We start from the raw sequence: 13,853 nt of genomic DNA on the forward strand, positions 1-13,853 counted from the left end.
TGAGAAGTGCCACTTGGAAACGGCAGGAGGATTGAGCCAAACATATATGTGTAAGAAAGCCCACATAGCTCATATATTCCACTCAACAAAGTAACATGTGTTGACCATTAACAAACTGCTTTAGTAATTTCTTCAATTTTGACACTGCCAAGAAAAACAAAGTAGCTCTTAAATTCATAATTAGCTATTGGAACTGTAAGTTAGTACAGTCTTTTTGGTGGGCAATATGGCACGATACATAATTAAATGCATATACTCTTTGATCTCCCCATTTCATGATTAGCAATTTACCCTGAAGATCTACTCATAGAAGTACACAAAAATATGTAAGAATGTTCATTGTACAAGTGTCTATAGTAGCAAAAATCTCACAGCCTGAATTGTCAACATTAGGAAAAATAATTTTTTAAATGTACAGCCCATGCACTAATAAAATAATATATCACCATTAAAAAGAATGTGCTGGCTCCAGCCAGTTTTGCTCAGTGGATAGAGCGTTGGCCCAGATTCGATTCCAGTCAAGGGCACATGTTCAGATTGTAGGTTCAATTCTCAGTAGGGGGTGTGCAGGAGGCAGCCAATCAATGATTCTCATCATCGATGTTTCTATCTCTCTCACCTCTCCCTTCCTCTCTGAAATCAATTTTTTTAAAAAAGGAAAGAATGTCCTGACATAAAATTAACTCTAAGAGGCATTCAGTGAAAAATTAAGGAAAGTGGTTTACTTTTTAAAAAAATCTTTTAAATTAAAAAAAAAATGAAATGATTCTATGTATTAATACAAAGATACTTTAAATAAATAAAACAAATGAGGAGCAAGTATATGTGAGTCTATGTACATACTGTTCAAATAAAGAATACCCACATATGCATAAAATATCTTTGAAAGGACATACAAGTACAGAGGCTGTGTTTGAGGAATGGAAATAGAGGGGAAAGGTGAGGGGGCTTTTACTTAGGGCTTTTCTTGAGCTAATATTACTTTTACAAATTAAGAAAAAAACCTTTAATATTGCAGAACAATTAGATGATTAGAATTGTTGCAGTTTTGTCTTTTATGAAACAATTCTTAAAAGCTGACTGGTTTTATTTCTTCTCCCAGCCTGCCGATTAAAGCGCTGGCAAGCAAGTGAAACGGGTCAATGCAGGAAACAGAGATGCAAAGAGAAACAGAGGGTAGCCGACTCAGATACTAAACTATGACCACCGAAGACACAAGAAGTTCCACACAAATGACAATTAAATATAAATTTAGAAAAACTCTAATGACACTGATTCCAGACTCATTTAAGAAATTACATGCTAAGTCACATTCATACAGAAACCACCAATTAGGACAAATTAGTACTTGAGTTTGTGTACTGCAGGAAAACGACAATCCATGCATCAGAGAGTGAAACACACCACATCCTCAATATTCTAAACTGTGAGTACAGATTAACCAAAGGTCTCTACAAAGCATGCAAAGAGGCCAAGTGCTCACCACAGGACTGCTTCGGGCTGAACTTGTTCTTGATGAGTAATTACTGTATTCAGATGGCTATAAAGTTTCCAAGAAGAAAGGTTTATAATAATGATCAGCTCCTTGTCCTGCTGGGAATGTATTAGTGACCTTGGACCTAACTAGCTCCTGGCTCTCAGGGTTAAGGCTACCGTTATTCCCTGGTCTGGGATTCCACCTCACTCCCACCCTCAAGATCTGCTAACCCAAGGCAGGAGGGAAGAGGGGGTGGGGTGCCCTGAGAAGCACCACTCTCATCCTCTTCCTGAGGAACTGATGAACAAGAAAAGAGGTTCTCTATTTATATCCCTCACACTTTAAGATGATTTCCAACAGGCACTTTCTCACAGCTTAGGTGAGAGTCACAATTGGCTAGCTGATGGATCGTAGCTTATAGAGTAATTACAGTTCAGATTAAATGACCTTTTCTTTGTAAGTAAACTGTGCCCACCTACACATCACTCTCCTCACCACCTCCCCCCGGTTAGACTTACAGTTCGAGAACCATAAGGGTTATATAGTCCACCATCATACAAGGACACCTAAAGAACAAAGGAAATACCATGTATCTATTCAGCATCAAAGTTATTTGGAAAATGTCCTAACTTCTCTGCAGTACTCGGTTCCAAAAAAGTTTTGAAGAATGGTGTAAGTGTACAGCCTCCCAAGGTGAAGACTGTGAAGGTGATAACATACGTTTTCATGCATAAATTCCTGCATTAAAACAAGTCTCATTAAAACTTTAAGCTCACACTTCATTTAAAAAGCACACTGGTTACGGTATTTCCTTTAATCATCATGTCATGAAACTAAGAGAACTAGCATTTATGAATTTATCCTTTTAAAAGAGGACACAGAGCAAAAAAGGTGAGGTCCAAAGCATTTTGTCCCGTCACAATAAAATTAAGTTATAAAGCCTCAGATACCCAGCCCACTAGAACAAGCCATACACAACAAACAACAGCTTGAAAGCGACCAACTCATAGCTCGCATATTACAGAGCTAATGTTTTGCTTTTCAGTCAGCTTGCTTTATTAGAGTCTAGTACTAATGTGGCCAAGGCCACAGCTGTCCCAAAGAGAACTATGACGTCCCAGGCACGGACGGCCATCTCACAAAAGTAGGCAAATGTAATGGGCTCATGCAAATCTATCTTCTCAATAGGAAACCAATCCTAAGCAAGAACCTACTAACACCAGCAGTATCTACCATTGTGAAGAGAATATGCTTATTTTTACTCCCCTGAAGTTTTGTATTTTAAGCAGAAGCCGCACATTCTGCAGTGCACATCACATTAAAGCCATGTGTCCTTCACTATTCTGGAGGAAAGATGGCAAGCCAGAGTCAGCACTATGGCAGCGGCCCTACCAGGAATACACAGGTTGGAAGAGGAAGATACAAACCAGACTGGCACTTTTCAGCAGACCAAAATTTGCAATAGGGGAGGCCTATGAAAAAAGCATATGATTTAACCCAAAGAAAAGCAGCTGGAAGCTTTGAAGGCAACACACTCCTCAGAAAGTACTAACCCTGGTACTCTTAGACGTCGCCAGAGGGTCACTGTACAGGGAAGAAGACTGCTAAGAAACAGAAACAAAACGAAATAATTAAGGTTTAAGTGTATGGCCTTATACAGAAACAGAGAGAGAATGAATTGCTCTCACCATCATGAGAGCAGAAAACTTATGTTTACTTCATACTCCATAATTCATTAGCAACTCCTGAGTGCTTAAAGTACTTAATGTATAAAGTGAGAAAAACGTAATCATTAGTAATTGTTTCAAATAGGAATTTTAAGGGATAGGAAAGAAAAACACTGGGAATTGTCTTCTATGAATGTGTTTAAGTCCCATTGGTCTCTGAACATGAATGTTAGGAGATGGGACAGCACACTAAGAAAAGTCTCGGGGAACGAGGGCCATGGCACAGGGCACGTGGCAAACTGGCCACATTTCAGCCACCAGCAGCTCCTGGGATATTTTCAGTGATCTCATGACACATGCCAAATGGCCTTAGCCTTTTTATTGGGGAACCAGAAAAATGAACTCTGAGTTATCGCTATAAACACTCTTTTCCAAGTGTTTGGAAAAGATTAGAAAAACGTATATTTCAAAACAAGCCATGGACAAAGTGCCTTAGTTTAATCAGTTAAGTGTACTGGTCACAATGAATCCATACACTACCAAGGCACAGCATTTCTTAAAAAGGAATTAAATCTCTCTTTTCCTGATGTCATTTGAAGACACAATTTTCAGTTCTTTTTTACCAAGCCTAAACAGACATGGAAAATAAGAGTATCTAAGTTGTGTGTGCAGGCTTGGACAACTGAAGTATTTTAAATGTACCGTGTGCTATGAATTTGAGGTGTTTTAAACGTATGGTGTGCCAAATGCCCTGAAAAAAAAAAAAAAGATTCTAATATTGAACAAATAATCACATTCTTCCCATTCCATTTATAGTGTAAATTTTCACATGTAAGCTGTTACTAAAAGGGCATCCACATGTGTACTGATGCCTACAACTTATTCTGAAATGCATCCACCAAAAAACTGAATTAATGGATGAATGAATAGGACAGTGAGATAATTATATGATAAAGGAAATAGAGTAAAATGTTAATGTAGAATCTAAATGGTAGTTACTAAGTGGTTACTACATAATTCTGTGAACTTTTTTGTGTGTTAAATATTTTTCATTAGAAAAAAATTGGGGAAAAATGGTACTCATTTGCTAGCATAGTGATTCAATAGTTCCCACAGTTTAAATTTACACTCACACAAACTATATGAATTCAGTTACTACAAACTAGTATACACAACCATTCACAGGTTAGTTTTAACTAGTCAAAATGCAAAATAGAAGATTACAAATGTGTTAAAGTTGGATAAAATACATGAAGACAAAAAACTGTGGACAAACCCGAGTGTAGTAGGCAGAGCTGGGTTTGCTATGTCTAAGACTGCTATAGTTTCTCTGGTCAAAGTAGAGGCCGCTCTGCAAAAACCAAATTAAACACATTTTTCTTAAGTTAAATGTTGTTAATTTAACAACACAGAAAGGCAAAATCTGATATTGCCAAACCCTGTATCTCCAAAACCATGACTTAAGGTTTACTGTTTGCAAACCAAGTACTTACTCATTTTTTACTGTAAAAACAAGATTATAAACCCACAGGCAAAACTGAATGGAATATGTGATATATTCTCATGTCATCCTCAGGAATGTCCTTGAAAAACCCAGGACAACTGAATAATTACCACTTTTTAAATCCACTTGGCAATGACACAGGTATTATTAAACAGTCATTTTTTCCAAGCTTCTCCTAGTCCCATTATTTGTCAAAATAAACTGATCAAATTAAATTATCAGAGAGAAAGAGAGAGCACACTAAACATGGTTTGGTCTCTAAACCATCTAAGGAGGTTAATTTTCGATACACTATACAAAACAGTAATTTTATGTATTGTGGTGACTTGAAAGGGAAAAAATTCTCTTTCTAACTTCTCCAGCCATCTTTTTTGTCCAAGGTTAAGGAAATTTAGGCAATCCCTGACTCCTTCCCCACCCCTGCCACTCCTGGCCCTACCTTCCTGTACCACCCCCTCAGGGAGGCCCCATGACTCACCTCTCCCCAGAGCTCCCAATACTCCACCCTCCAGGGCTTCTCAATAAAGTCCTCTCCACTAAATTCCTTCCTCCCTCTCCTTTCTACCAGCCAAGGTCTCCTGACCCTCTCTCCACCCCAGGAACGGTCAGAGCAGGGAGCTTGGAACTACACTTCCTCCGGCAGTACTGTGCAGCCTAACAGGAAAAGAAGTGTTCCTAGCACCCCAAATGGGCATTCTGGATTACGCCGCCCCCCCCCCCCCCCCAACACACACACACAAATGTTGCTCAGCAATGTGGCTGGAATGGAGAGCACTATTAGTTATGCAATTTAATTATATTGTAAGTTAAAAGTTTTCTGCAAGACAGCACGGGAACTCTGCCATCACATGCCTTAATGTTTCTACCAGAAAATTCATTCCAACTTCCCAAAATCTGACCTACTAACAAACTTTCGGAATGAAACCTATTTTTGAGTTTGGTACTGCCTATAGTACCACAACTAAATCAATTTAAATTTCTAAAATAAGGATAAGAATCTCACTAAACTTATTCGTGAGATATATTCCAAAGGACAGATCATAAATGAAAATATGCTGTTAATGAACTTCTTGTGATGAACACCTTCCTCACTCTAGTCCCTGAGGTTAACATATATTAACTTAATATTAATTCTTATAAATTTAAACAAATTTATTTTTAAATAAGGTTCTGATAAACCATGTTTCAGTATATTATCAAATTTCAATGATGCCTTAGGAGCACACCAAAGCAGTCATAATTCTTAAGTTCCCTAAAAGTAAGCAGTAAACTTTACAGCAGCACAACATACTGTGACAGGAGACAAAACAGAACTAACCAGTGGGTCTTTATGGGAACCAGAAGATCTCTTCTTCATTCCATAAGAGTGACTGTAAGAATGATTCTGGAAATACATTTTTTAAGTTAAATATTTGAAGATTAATGATCATACAATGAAGTTTGAAAATAATTTAATAAAGTTATAGACAGGTTCATATGAGATACAGAGTAATCTACATGCAATTCCATCTGTTAGTAAGTGATCCACTGAACTTGACTGGCTAAGGTATACCACCTCTCTACACATGGGCATTTCCCCTCCCATACCCCATGCCATCCAGCTCAGTGCCCAGCCAAAAAACAAAAACAAAAACTTAATTAGGACACCCAGCCAGGGAGGATGTTTGTGAGGACCTTCACCCCACACCTCATTTGAGTCCCTCTATCTTCGTTATGAAGGTATAGGTGACAAGAATCGTTCTTTGGGCCAACAAAAATAAGACTGAGATAACAAAGAACATGATATTGCATTGCCCCAGATAGTACTCTTAACCCCAGTGAGTGGCCCCACAGCATGCACTGCTGAGGGGTACAGAGCCAGATGGTACGGCTGTCCTGCGTAGCAGCAGCATTATTAGATAACAACCTTCTGTGAGTCCTTGGAAGATAGCACTGTCTTGATACAGAACTTCCCCTAGGAGTACAGAGCCAAGGGTGTATGTGGGATATAGGACAGCAACAGTACTAAACAGGTCAATTTGTAGACAAGAAAGCCAATCTAGATATGCACTGCTCACCGGAAATGAGCAAGTGCAGCTAAAGTGTCCTACCTACCAACAGTCTGCTCGAGGCAAACCTACTGACATGCACAGTTGATAACGAACCAGTTATTATACATTCATTTCTCTTTTTTGAATATGTGTACTTTTCCTTTCATACAATTCCTTGGACATTTTAAAAGATGTCTTACATATTTAGAAACTCAGACAATCTATTGACATAATATTAACCAAATAAAAACATGCTATACTTGGCGAAAATGACATGCCATAAAAAACAAACCAAATCAAGAAAAAATTAGTGTACATAACTGATGTTTCAGGAGTCATCATCACTGCTGGGCGTTCTGTCACCTGCTAGCTGTGACACCTAGCACTAAGCACACTGAAGCCTGTGCTACCACAGCTCAGCGTCTATCAAAACATGTCTATTAGGGCAATGAGCACATGCCAGCTAAATAGTCCATCATTTTAAGAAAATATATTACTACCAATCATAATATTGAAGAGGGAAGCAAATAATTTTTATCTGATCTTAAAATTCTAAAAGAAAAAAATTATTCAAACGTTAAGTATGCCAAAATTGCAAAACAACAGTTTTGCTTTGTGAGTCACATGTTTCCCCCCAAACATCATAACAAACCTGTGCAAGTTAGTCACAATCCATTATTAGCATCATCAGGGGTTTATAAAGTAAAATTACATTTAACAAAAAGTCATGCACTACATACTAATGATGAAAGTCTGGATGATCTGTCCTTGAGAGGATCATACTGGATTTCAGAAAAAGATGAAAGTTGCATTTCCAAAATCAGAATTATAAAAAGGGGGGGGGGGAATTAACATTTGAAACTTATTAAACTCCAAAATTATTAAACAAAAGTCCAAAATTATTAAACATAAAGGCTATTAAATGTGAATGAAAGAATAGTCCCCCACAAACTCTTTCCTAGTATAAGTTATTACTAATATGTAAAGTTGCATTTCTCTTTCAAATAGAGAGTTCATAATCAGTAAGGAAGGCTTTAATGCAGGAATTAAGCATTCGGAAGTCAAAAGATGTTTTACTTTGTATCACTGTGACTGTTACCATCATTTCCCATCCTTTGAACAAGGCAAAAACAAAACATGGACAGGCAATGAGGCAAGAGCATATCACTAATCACACTTACAAAAAGCAATGGCAGCACCAAAATAAGGGGAATTCCCCTAGACCTGCTCATGGACACCCTCTTGAGAAACTTGCCTCCTCAAGAACCTTCCCTATTAAAAATACTGAAACAAACTAGAAAGTTGGTGAGTGCACAGCATGGAATGCACAGTAAACATATAATTGTGGCATTAAATATAAACCAAAGAAAAATATGTAAAATTTATAAGATCAGAAAACTATATTTCATGTATAATCTTTAAGAAAATAAGATGTCCTGACCAGGTGGCTCAGTTGGTAGGAGTGTTGTCCCACACCACAAGGTTGTGGGTTCAACTCCCAGTCAGGGCACATACCTAGAGTTTGTGGGTTCTATCCCCAGTAGGGCGCATATGGGAGGCAACCTATCGATGTTTCTCTCTCTCTTTCCCCTTTCCTATCTCTCGCAAATCAATAAGAACATACCCTTGGATGAGGATTTTTTTAAAAAAGAAAAGATAATGTGAGTACCACCGCATTTGAAATCCAAAAATTTCAAATCCAAAGATTTGTGGTTTCCTACCATTCTTTTGTTAAGCATTCTAGTTTATATTTTTTAAGCAATCTTACCAGAAGAACAATGCATATTTAAAAAAAAAAAAAAAAGCAACGAGTAAGTTCCTCAGGTATTTTGGTAAATATATCTTTCTTCCGGCCAGCATGGCTCAGTGGTTAAGCATCAAACTATGAACCAGAAGGTCATGATTCGATTCCGGGTCAAGGCACATGCCTGGGTTGCAAACTTGATTGCCAGTGTGGGACATGCAGGAGGCAGTTGATCAATGATTCTCTCTCATTGTTGATGTTTCTATCTCTCCCTCTCCCTTCCTCTCTGAAATCAATAAAAATAAAATAAAATAAAATAAAAAAATAAAATAAAATAAAATAATAAAATATCTTTCTTTTGCAACTCTTCTACCAAGTTAAGATTTTAGGGAACAAGACTGAAAACTGATCTAAAGTAAAGTTTTCGTAAGTGTAGGTTGCTACTAATTAGTGGGTCATGAAATCAATTTATGGGTTCAACCAGCATTTTTTAAAGATGAAATAGAAAATAGAGTTTATCATGCACAGTAAGAATATTATTTTGTAAATTTTCAATATGTTTTGTATACAAACACACAGACACTTATCTGCATGTGTATACTGGATTTCGGTATAAAATGTATTTGTTGTAGAGGTTGCAGTTTGAAATACTGTAGAGGACAGAATTGCAAATTCTAGCTCTAATAAGGCAGTACAGTAAGAGTTCAAAAAAAACCAAAAAACAAGGTCCTCCCTTAATGCCCAATGACATGGTCATTTACAAAAAGATATCGAAAAAAAACCTCCCAAAATATGTATTTCAATAGTATAAGGCTAAGTGATACAATTTTACCAATGGTATAAATTCAGTGAAAATGGTATTGTAATAAATACCAAAAAGTATCAAAATATCTGCATTTGCAATGCTTTTCTTTTTTTTTTTTAAATATATTTTATTGATTTTTTTACAGAGAGGAAGGGAGAGAGATATAGAGAGTTAGAAACATTGATGAGAGAGAAACATCGATCAGCTGCCTCCCGCACATCTCCTACTGGGGATGTGCCCACAACCCAGGTACATGCCCTTGACCGGAATCGAACCTGGGACCTTTCAGTCCGCAGGCCGATGCTCCATCCACTGAGCCAAACCGGTTTCGGCAGCAATGCTTTTCTTATATTACTCTGAAACTAACACAGAAGGCAAGCAATAGAGTGTTATTACATATGTGAAAAATCTTATTTATCCAAAATTTTCTAAAATGTCTAAAGGTGTGCATTTAATGTGTGTGTGTGTGTGTGTGTGTGTGTGTGTTTAACTGATTTCAGAGAGGAAGGAAAGGGAGAGAGAGAAACATCAACAATGAGAGAGAATCATTGATCCTGCATGCCTCCTACTGGGGATCAAGCCAGCAACCTGGTCATGTGCCCTGCCTAGGAATTGAACCGTGACCTCCTGGTTCATAGGTCAATGCTCAACCACACAGCCACACAGGCCAAGATAAATGTGTGCACCTAGTAAATGATGTGCAATAGTAAAATGTCACTGTATGGCGACATATCCCTAAAAATAAAGTTCCTTCTCAAAAGAAATTTCATTTACTTCTCTTCTCAGTCAACAAAATATTCTTTTTGTTTTAAAAAATACCATGACTAAAACATGTATTACTCAAGCCACACATCCTAGCATATAAACTATTCCATCCTCCCAACCAGATAAGTTCGCTGAAGAGAACAGTCATGTCTTATTTCTTCTCATTCTCTCTGTAGCACCAATGGCATTTTCCAAAGGCATAGGACTTAACAAGCTGAATTGAAACTAACCTACTTCAATTTTCCCTTTCCAAAATATAATGCAGAGTTCATTCAGCTGGTTTAAAGAGATTGCTGAATATATCTGGTAGGGAAATCCATAATTTGGGCACCTTAATTGCTATAAGAACAACTGGGTAAAATAAGAATCCCCCTAATAAGTGACAGTTTGTATTTATATTGCTTAAAAACATAATATTTCACAAAGGAGGGAATACTGAAAATATGAAGGTCTAGCTAAAACGTTCCAAATCTGCTATTATAAGCTATCATAAAAAGTCTTTTTTAACCTGCGATACTTGTCTGAAGGTTTTCATTTTGGAAAAACGAAAAAAAAAGATCAAAAGAAAGTATAGCAAAATGACGGTAGAAACAAAGTTCAGTAAGTGTCAATTTCTATAAGAACGTACCAATACTCAAGCCCCCAGAACTCTGAGAGCAACAGTGAATGCATAATACTAACACTGCACATTTTTCTGGGCTACACACCATGATGTCTTTCCTTTTGGGTATACTGGCTCTGCTCCAATGTGTCCCCGGTATGTCCTTCGATGGGCTCTTCAAAGGAATTAAAGTGTAACAGTAAATGAAAACACACAGATTGCAAGCGTATTAAAATTATACTGAGGTCACTGACACATAACCAGGAACTAATACATACAACAGTAAAAATCTCCACGGTGAGAAATACCAATGTGTCCCTACAGCCCTAATTCAAGATCACTTCACTTTCTAATTTTGGCTGTCTACCTTACAGTATTTCAGTATATAAAGCAATGACCAAGATGTTTTTTAAAGCAACACACTGTTTCATTTCTAAACTCAGGGTTTTCATTTAATCCTCCCTCACCTAAACCTACCACCCAGGGTTTTGAATTAGGTTTGCTCTTTTCATTTTTATACAGAACGCTTATAGCACTGACACCATTTTCAACCCAAACAGCTTCTGGCAGGCCACCTTACAAGAAGGTAGTTACTGAAAGTTAATTGTGCAATAGGAAACATCAAAGTCCTAAAAATACAACATAACCACATCTGCTTCACATCCAGGTACTTCTAACATTCATACATCAAATACAAAGTCCAAAAATGTTAGACATTTAAATATACGGCTCATAAGAAAAATATGTTTTAAAAGATAGACAGAGAAATACCAAAACCCAAAAATTTAAGCAAACTCCAATAAAAGTTAGGTCAGTGCTTTAGATCATCACATTTATTTTTACAGAGAATAAAATTTAAAACACATTCAGCTTAATGTAGATGGTAAAGATAATTTAAAAAGCAAATCTGATGAAAACTTAGAACTTATAATATTATCTAGTTAAAAGGAAAAACTAATCTCAATTATATTTCTTTTAAACAATGTTATTAGTGAGCTTTCAGATTTATTGTGTAATATTTAAAATGTGTTGATGCCCTGGCTGGTTTGGCTCAGTGGATAGAGCATCAGCTTGTGGACTGAAGGGTCCTGGGTTCAATTCCAGTCAAGAGCACATGCCCAGGTTGCAAACTGGATCCCCAGTAGGGGGCATGAAGAAGGCAGCCGATCAATGGTTCTTTCCCATCAATGATGTTTCTAGCTCTCTCTCCCTCTACCTTCCTCTCTGAAGTAAAAAAAAAAAAGTGCTGAATGTACACACAAACAGTATAGTACTAAAATCTCCTACAGTCTAAATTTTAATTTTTATTTATTATTATTTTTTATTAATTCTCACCCAAGGATATTTTTCCATTGATTTTTAGAGAGCGTTGAAGGGAGGGGGAGAGACAGCGAAAGACACATCAATGTGAGAGAGACACATCGACTAGTTGCCTCCTGCACGCACCCTAACCAGGGTTAGGGATGGAGCCTGCAATCTTGGTACACACCCTTGACTGAAATCAAACCTGAGACCCTTCAGTCCACGGGCTGACACTCTATACACTGAGCCAAACCAGCTGGGGCTACAATTTTTATTTATATTTAAGTTGGCACACTGAATTTTTTTAAATTGGAACTTTACTCTTTTTCCCGCAGTAACAAATTTTTCGTAATTACAATAATGAATAAAATACTATGAGAGTTCTAGCTATAACTTAAATGTACTTAATAATATAATTTCCATAAAAAGAAAATCAACTCATTACTTTATAGACACTCTGTGTAAATAATTCCCTATCAGTTTACTTTAAAATTTCTTTTTTATTTGCAGATTTATTTTAAAGGCTCCCAAATTAGGTCAAACTTGGATGATTTTATCAGAGGTTTAAGCTAATATACAATAGTCAACTTTCCCTAAAGAACCCATACAAATTTACAAATAACCAGCTTGATAATAACTGTGTGAAACTTCATCAATCAACATTATAATGGAAAGCAAAGGAAAAAGCCAGACATTTTTAAAAAGGAGGAGAAAAGGGATTATTTTCAAAGCCCTCAAAGACATTCAACTTCTAATCTTTTGTTGACTAACTCCCTGTGTGATTCTTCTCAAAGTATGTGTGTGCACATATACAAATATGTGTGTGTGTATACACACACACACACACACACACACACACACGTATCTCCAGGGAGAAAGATGAAAAACTTATTACCTTAAAGTTTTTCTCCTATAAAATAATTCTGAAGCTGCTGATTAGATTTGTATAAAGGCTTGTTAATATTATTATAAACCTAAACTTTCATAATTAACCAAAATATTTGATTCAAAAACTGGCTTACTATCTTACTCTAAAAAGACAGATTATACTCACCAAAAGTAATATAACCAGAGTAAAGAATTATTTAAGAATACAAACACATCAATAACCAACATACTGGAAGATACTCAGTTCATTACAGTATATTTTTAGACATTATATAAGATGGGAAGAAAACTAGACTTAGGGGGAAATAAACAAATATAGACCTTAACATGATAGATCATTTTACTGATGAAACATCTTTGTGTAAGTATACCAATGTGCACATTAAAAGAATTGCTTTAACGTTTAAAGCACAAATCTTTCAGAGAGGTCAGTGTCTTAGCACAATATGCAAGCGTTTTTAACAAACATTTCCCATTTATCTTAATATACAACAATGCACGTTAAAAACTTGAGACATACTACCAAATGTTAATCAAAATGTTGAAGCATGATAATTTCTATAAACATGACAAGCAGGAATTTTTCAAATCAGTAGCTCAATTTTTCCATGTAATAAAACTATAATTAGTCACCCAAACTTCAAAACATTTATCATTTAATAAATTATTTTAAAAATATATTAATCACTTCTTGGCCTTTTGGCTAAGATCAAACATAGGCATCTGTTCTTATCAAGTTTAACATCTCACATATCCTCTTTCCGAGGACAACGTACTAAATGGTTTTTGGAGCAAGGGGAAAATTTTTTTTTAAATATGAAAGTAGGAAAAATCGGAAAGAACCATGCAGATGTCATTCTATAAAATCAATCTTATTATTTTGCAATAATTTTTTAAAATCAAAGGTCCTTTTATAAAAAATAGATGAACATATTTATGATTTTTAGCATTGATTTACTTACAGCAATAATTTGAGAGAAAGCATCAGTTTCCAATGAAAGAACTTTGCCAATATTTTCTTTAAAAAAAAAAAAGGCAAAGGGGGAAAAAAAGGCAAAGGAATATATGAG

The 13,853-nt window shown here is 36.2% G+C and overlaps 1 protein-coding gene and 1 pseudogene across 50 annotated transcripts in view; one reads left to right on the forward strand and one right to left on the reverse strand.

Moving 5' to 3' along the window:
- The window catches only part of LRRFIP2 (LRR binding FLII interacting protein 2), a 99,828-nt gene that overhangs the window by 42,419 nt on the left and 43,556 nt on the right, over positions 1-13,853 (reverse strand). For 12 of the 50 annotated variants that reach the window (XM_036332976.1, XM_036333002.1, XM_036332992.1 and 9 more), the window contains 8 exons: positions 10,700-10,768; positions 7,419-7,460; positions 5,967-6,032; positions 4,421-4,495; positions 3,031-3,081; positions 2,905-2,949; positions 1,996-2,043; positions 1,484-1,540 (listed from right to left, as the gene is read on the reverse strand). The exons of 1 other annotated variant lie outside the window; for it this stretch is intronic. In XM_036332976.1, the coding sequence (XP_036188869.1) occupies positions 1,484-1,540; positions 1,996-2,043; positions 2,905-2,949; positions 3,031-3,081; positions 4,421-4,495; positions 5,967-6,032; positions 7,419-7,460; positions 10,700-10,768 (453 nt within the window). The remainder of the gene's footprint in view (positions 1-1,483; positions 1,541-1,995; positions 2,044-2,904; positions 2,950-3,030; positions 3,082-4,420; positions 4,496-5,966; positions 6,033-7,418; positions 7,461-10,699; positions 10,769-13,853) is intronic. 37 more of the 50 variants (XM_036333013.1, XM_036333030.1, XM_036333004.1 and 34 more) reach the window with 25 other exon arrangements.
- Positions 13,467-13,591, forward strand: LOC118668705 (annotated as a pseudogene).

This window comes from Myotis myotis, unplaced genomic scaffold (assembly GCF_014108235.1).
Source record: "Myotis myotis isolate mMyoMyo1 unplaced genomic scaffold, mMyoMyo1.p scaffold_m19_p_13, whole genome shotgun sequence".
NCBI classification, from domain to species: Eukaryota; Metazoa; Chordata; class Mammalia; order Chiroptera; family Vespertilionidae; genus Myotis; species Myotis myotis.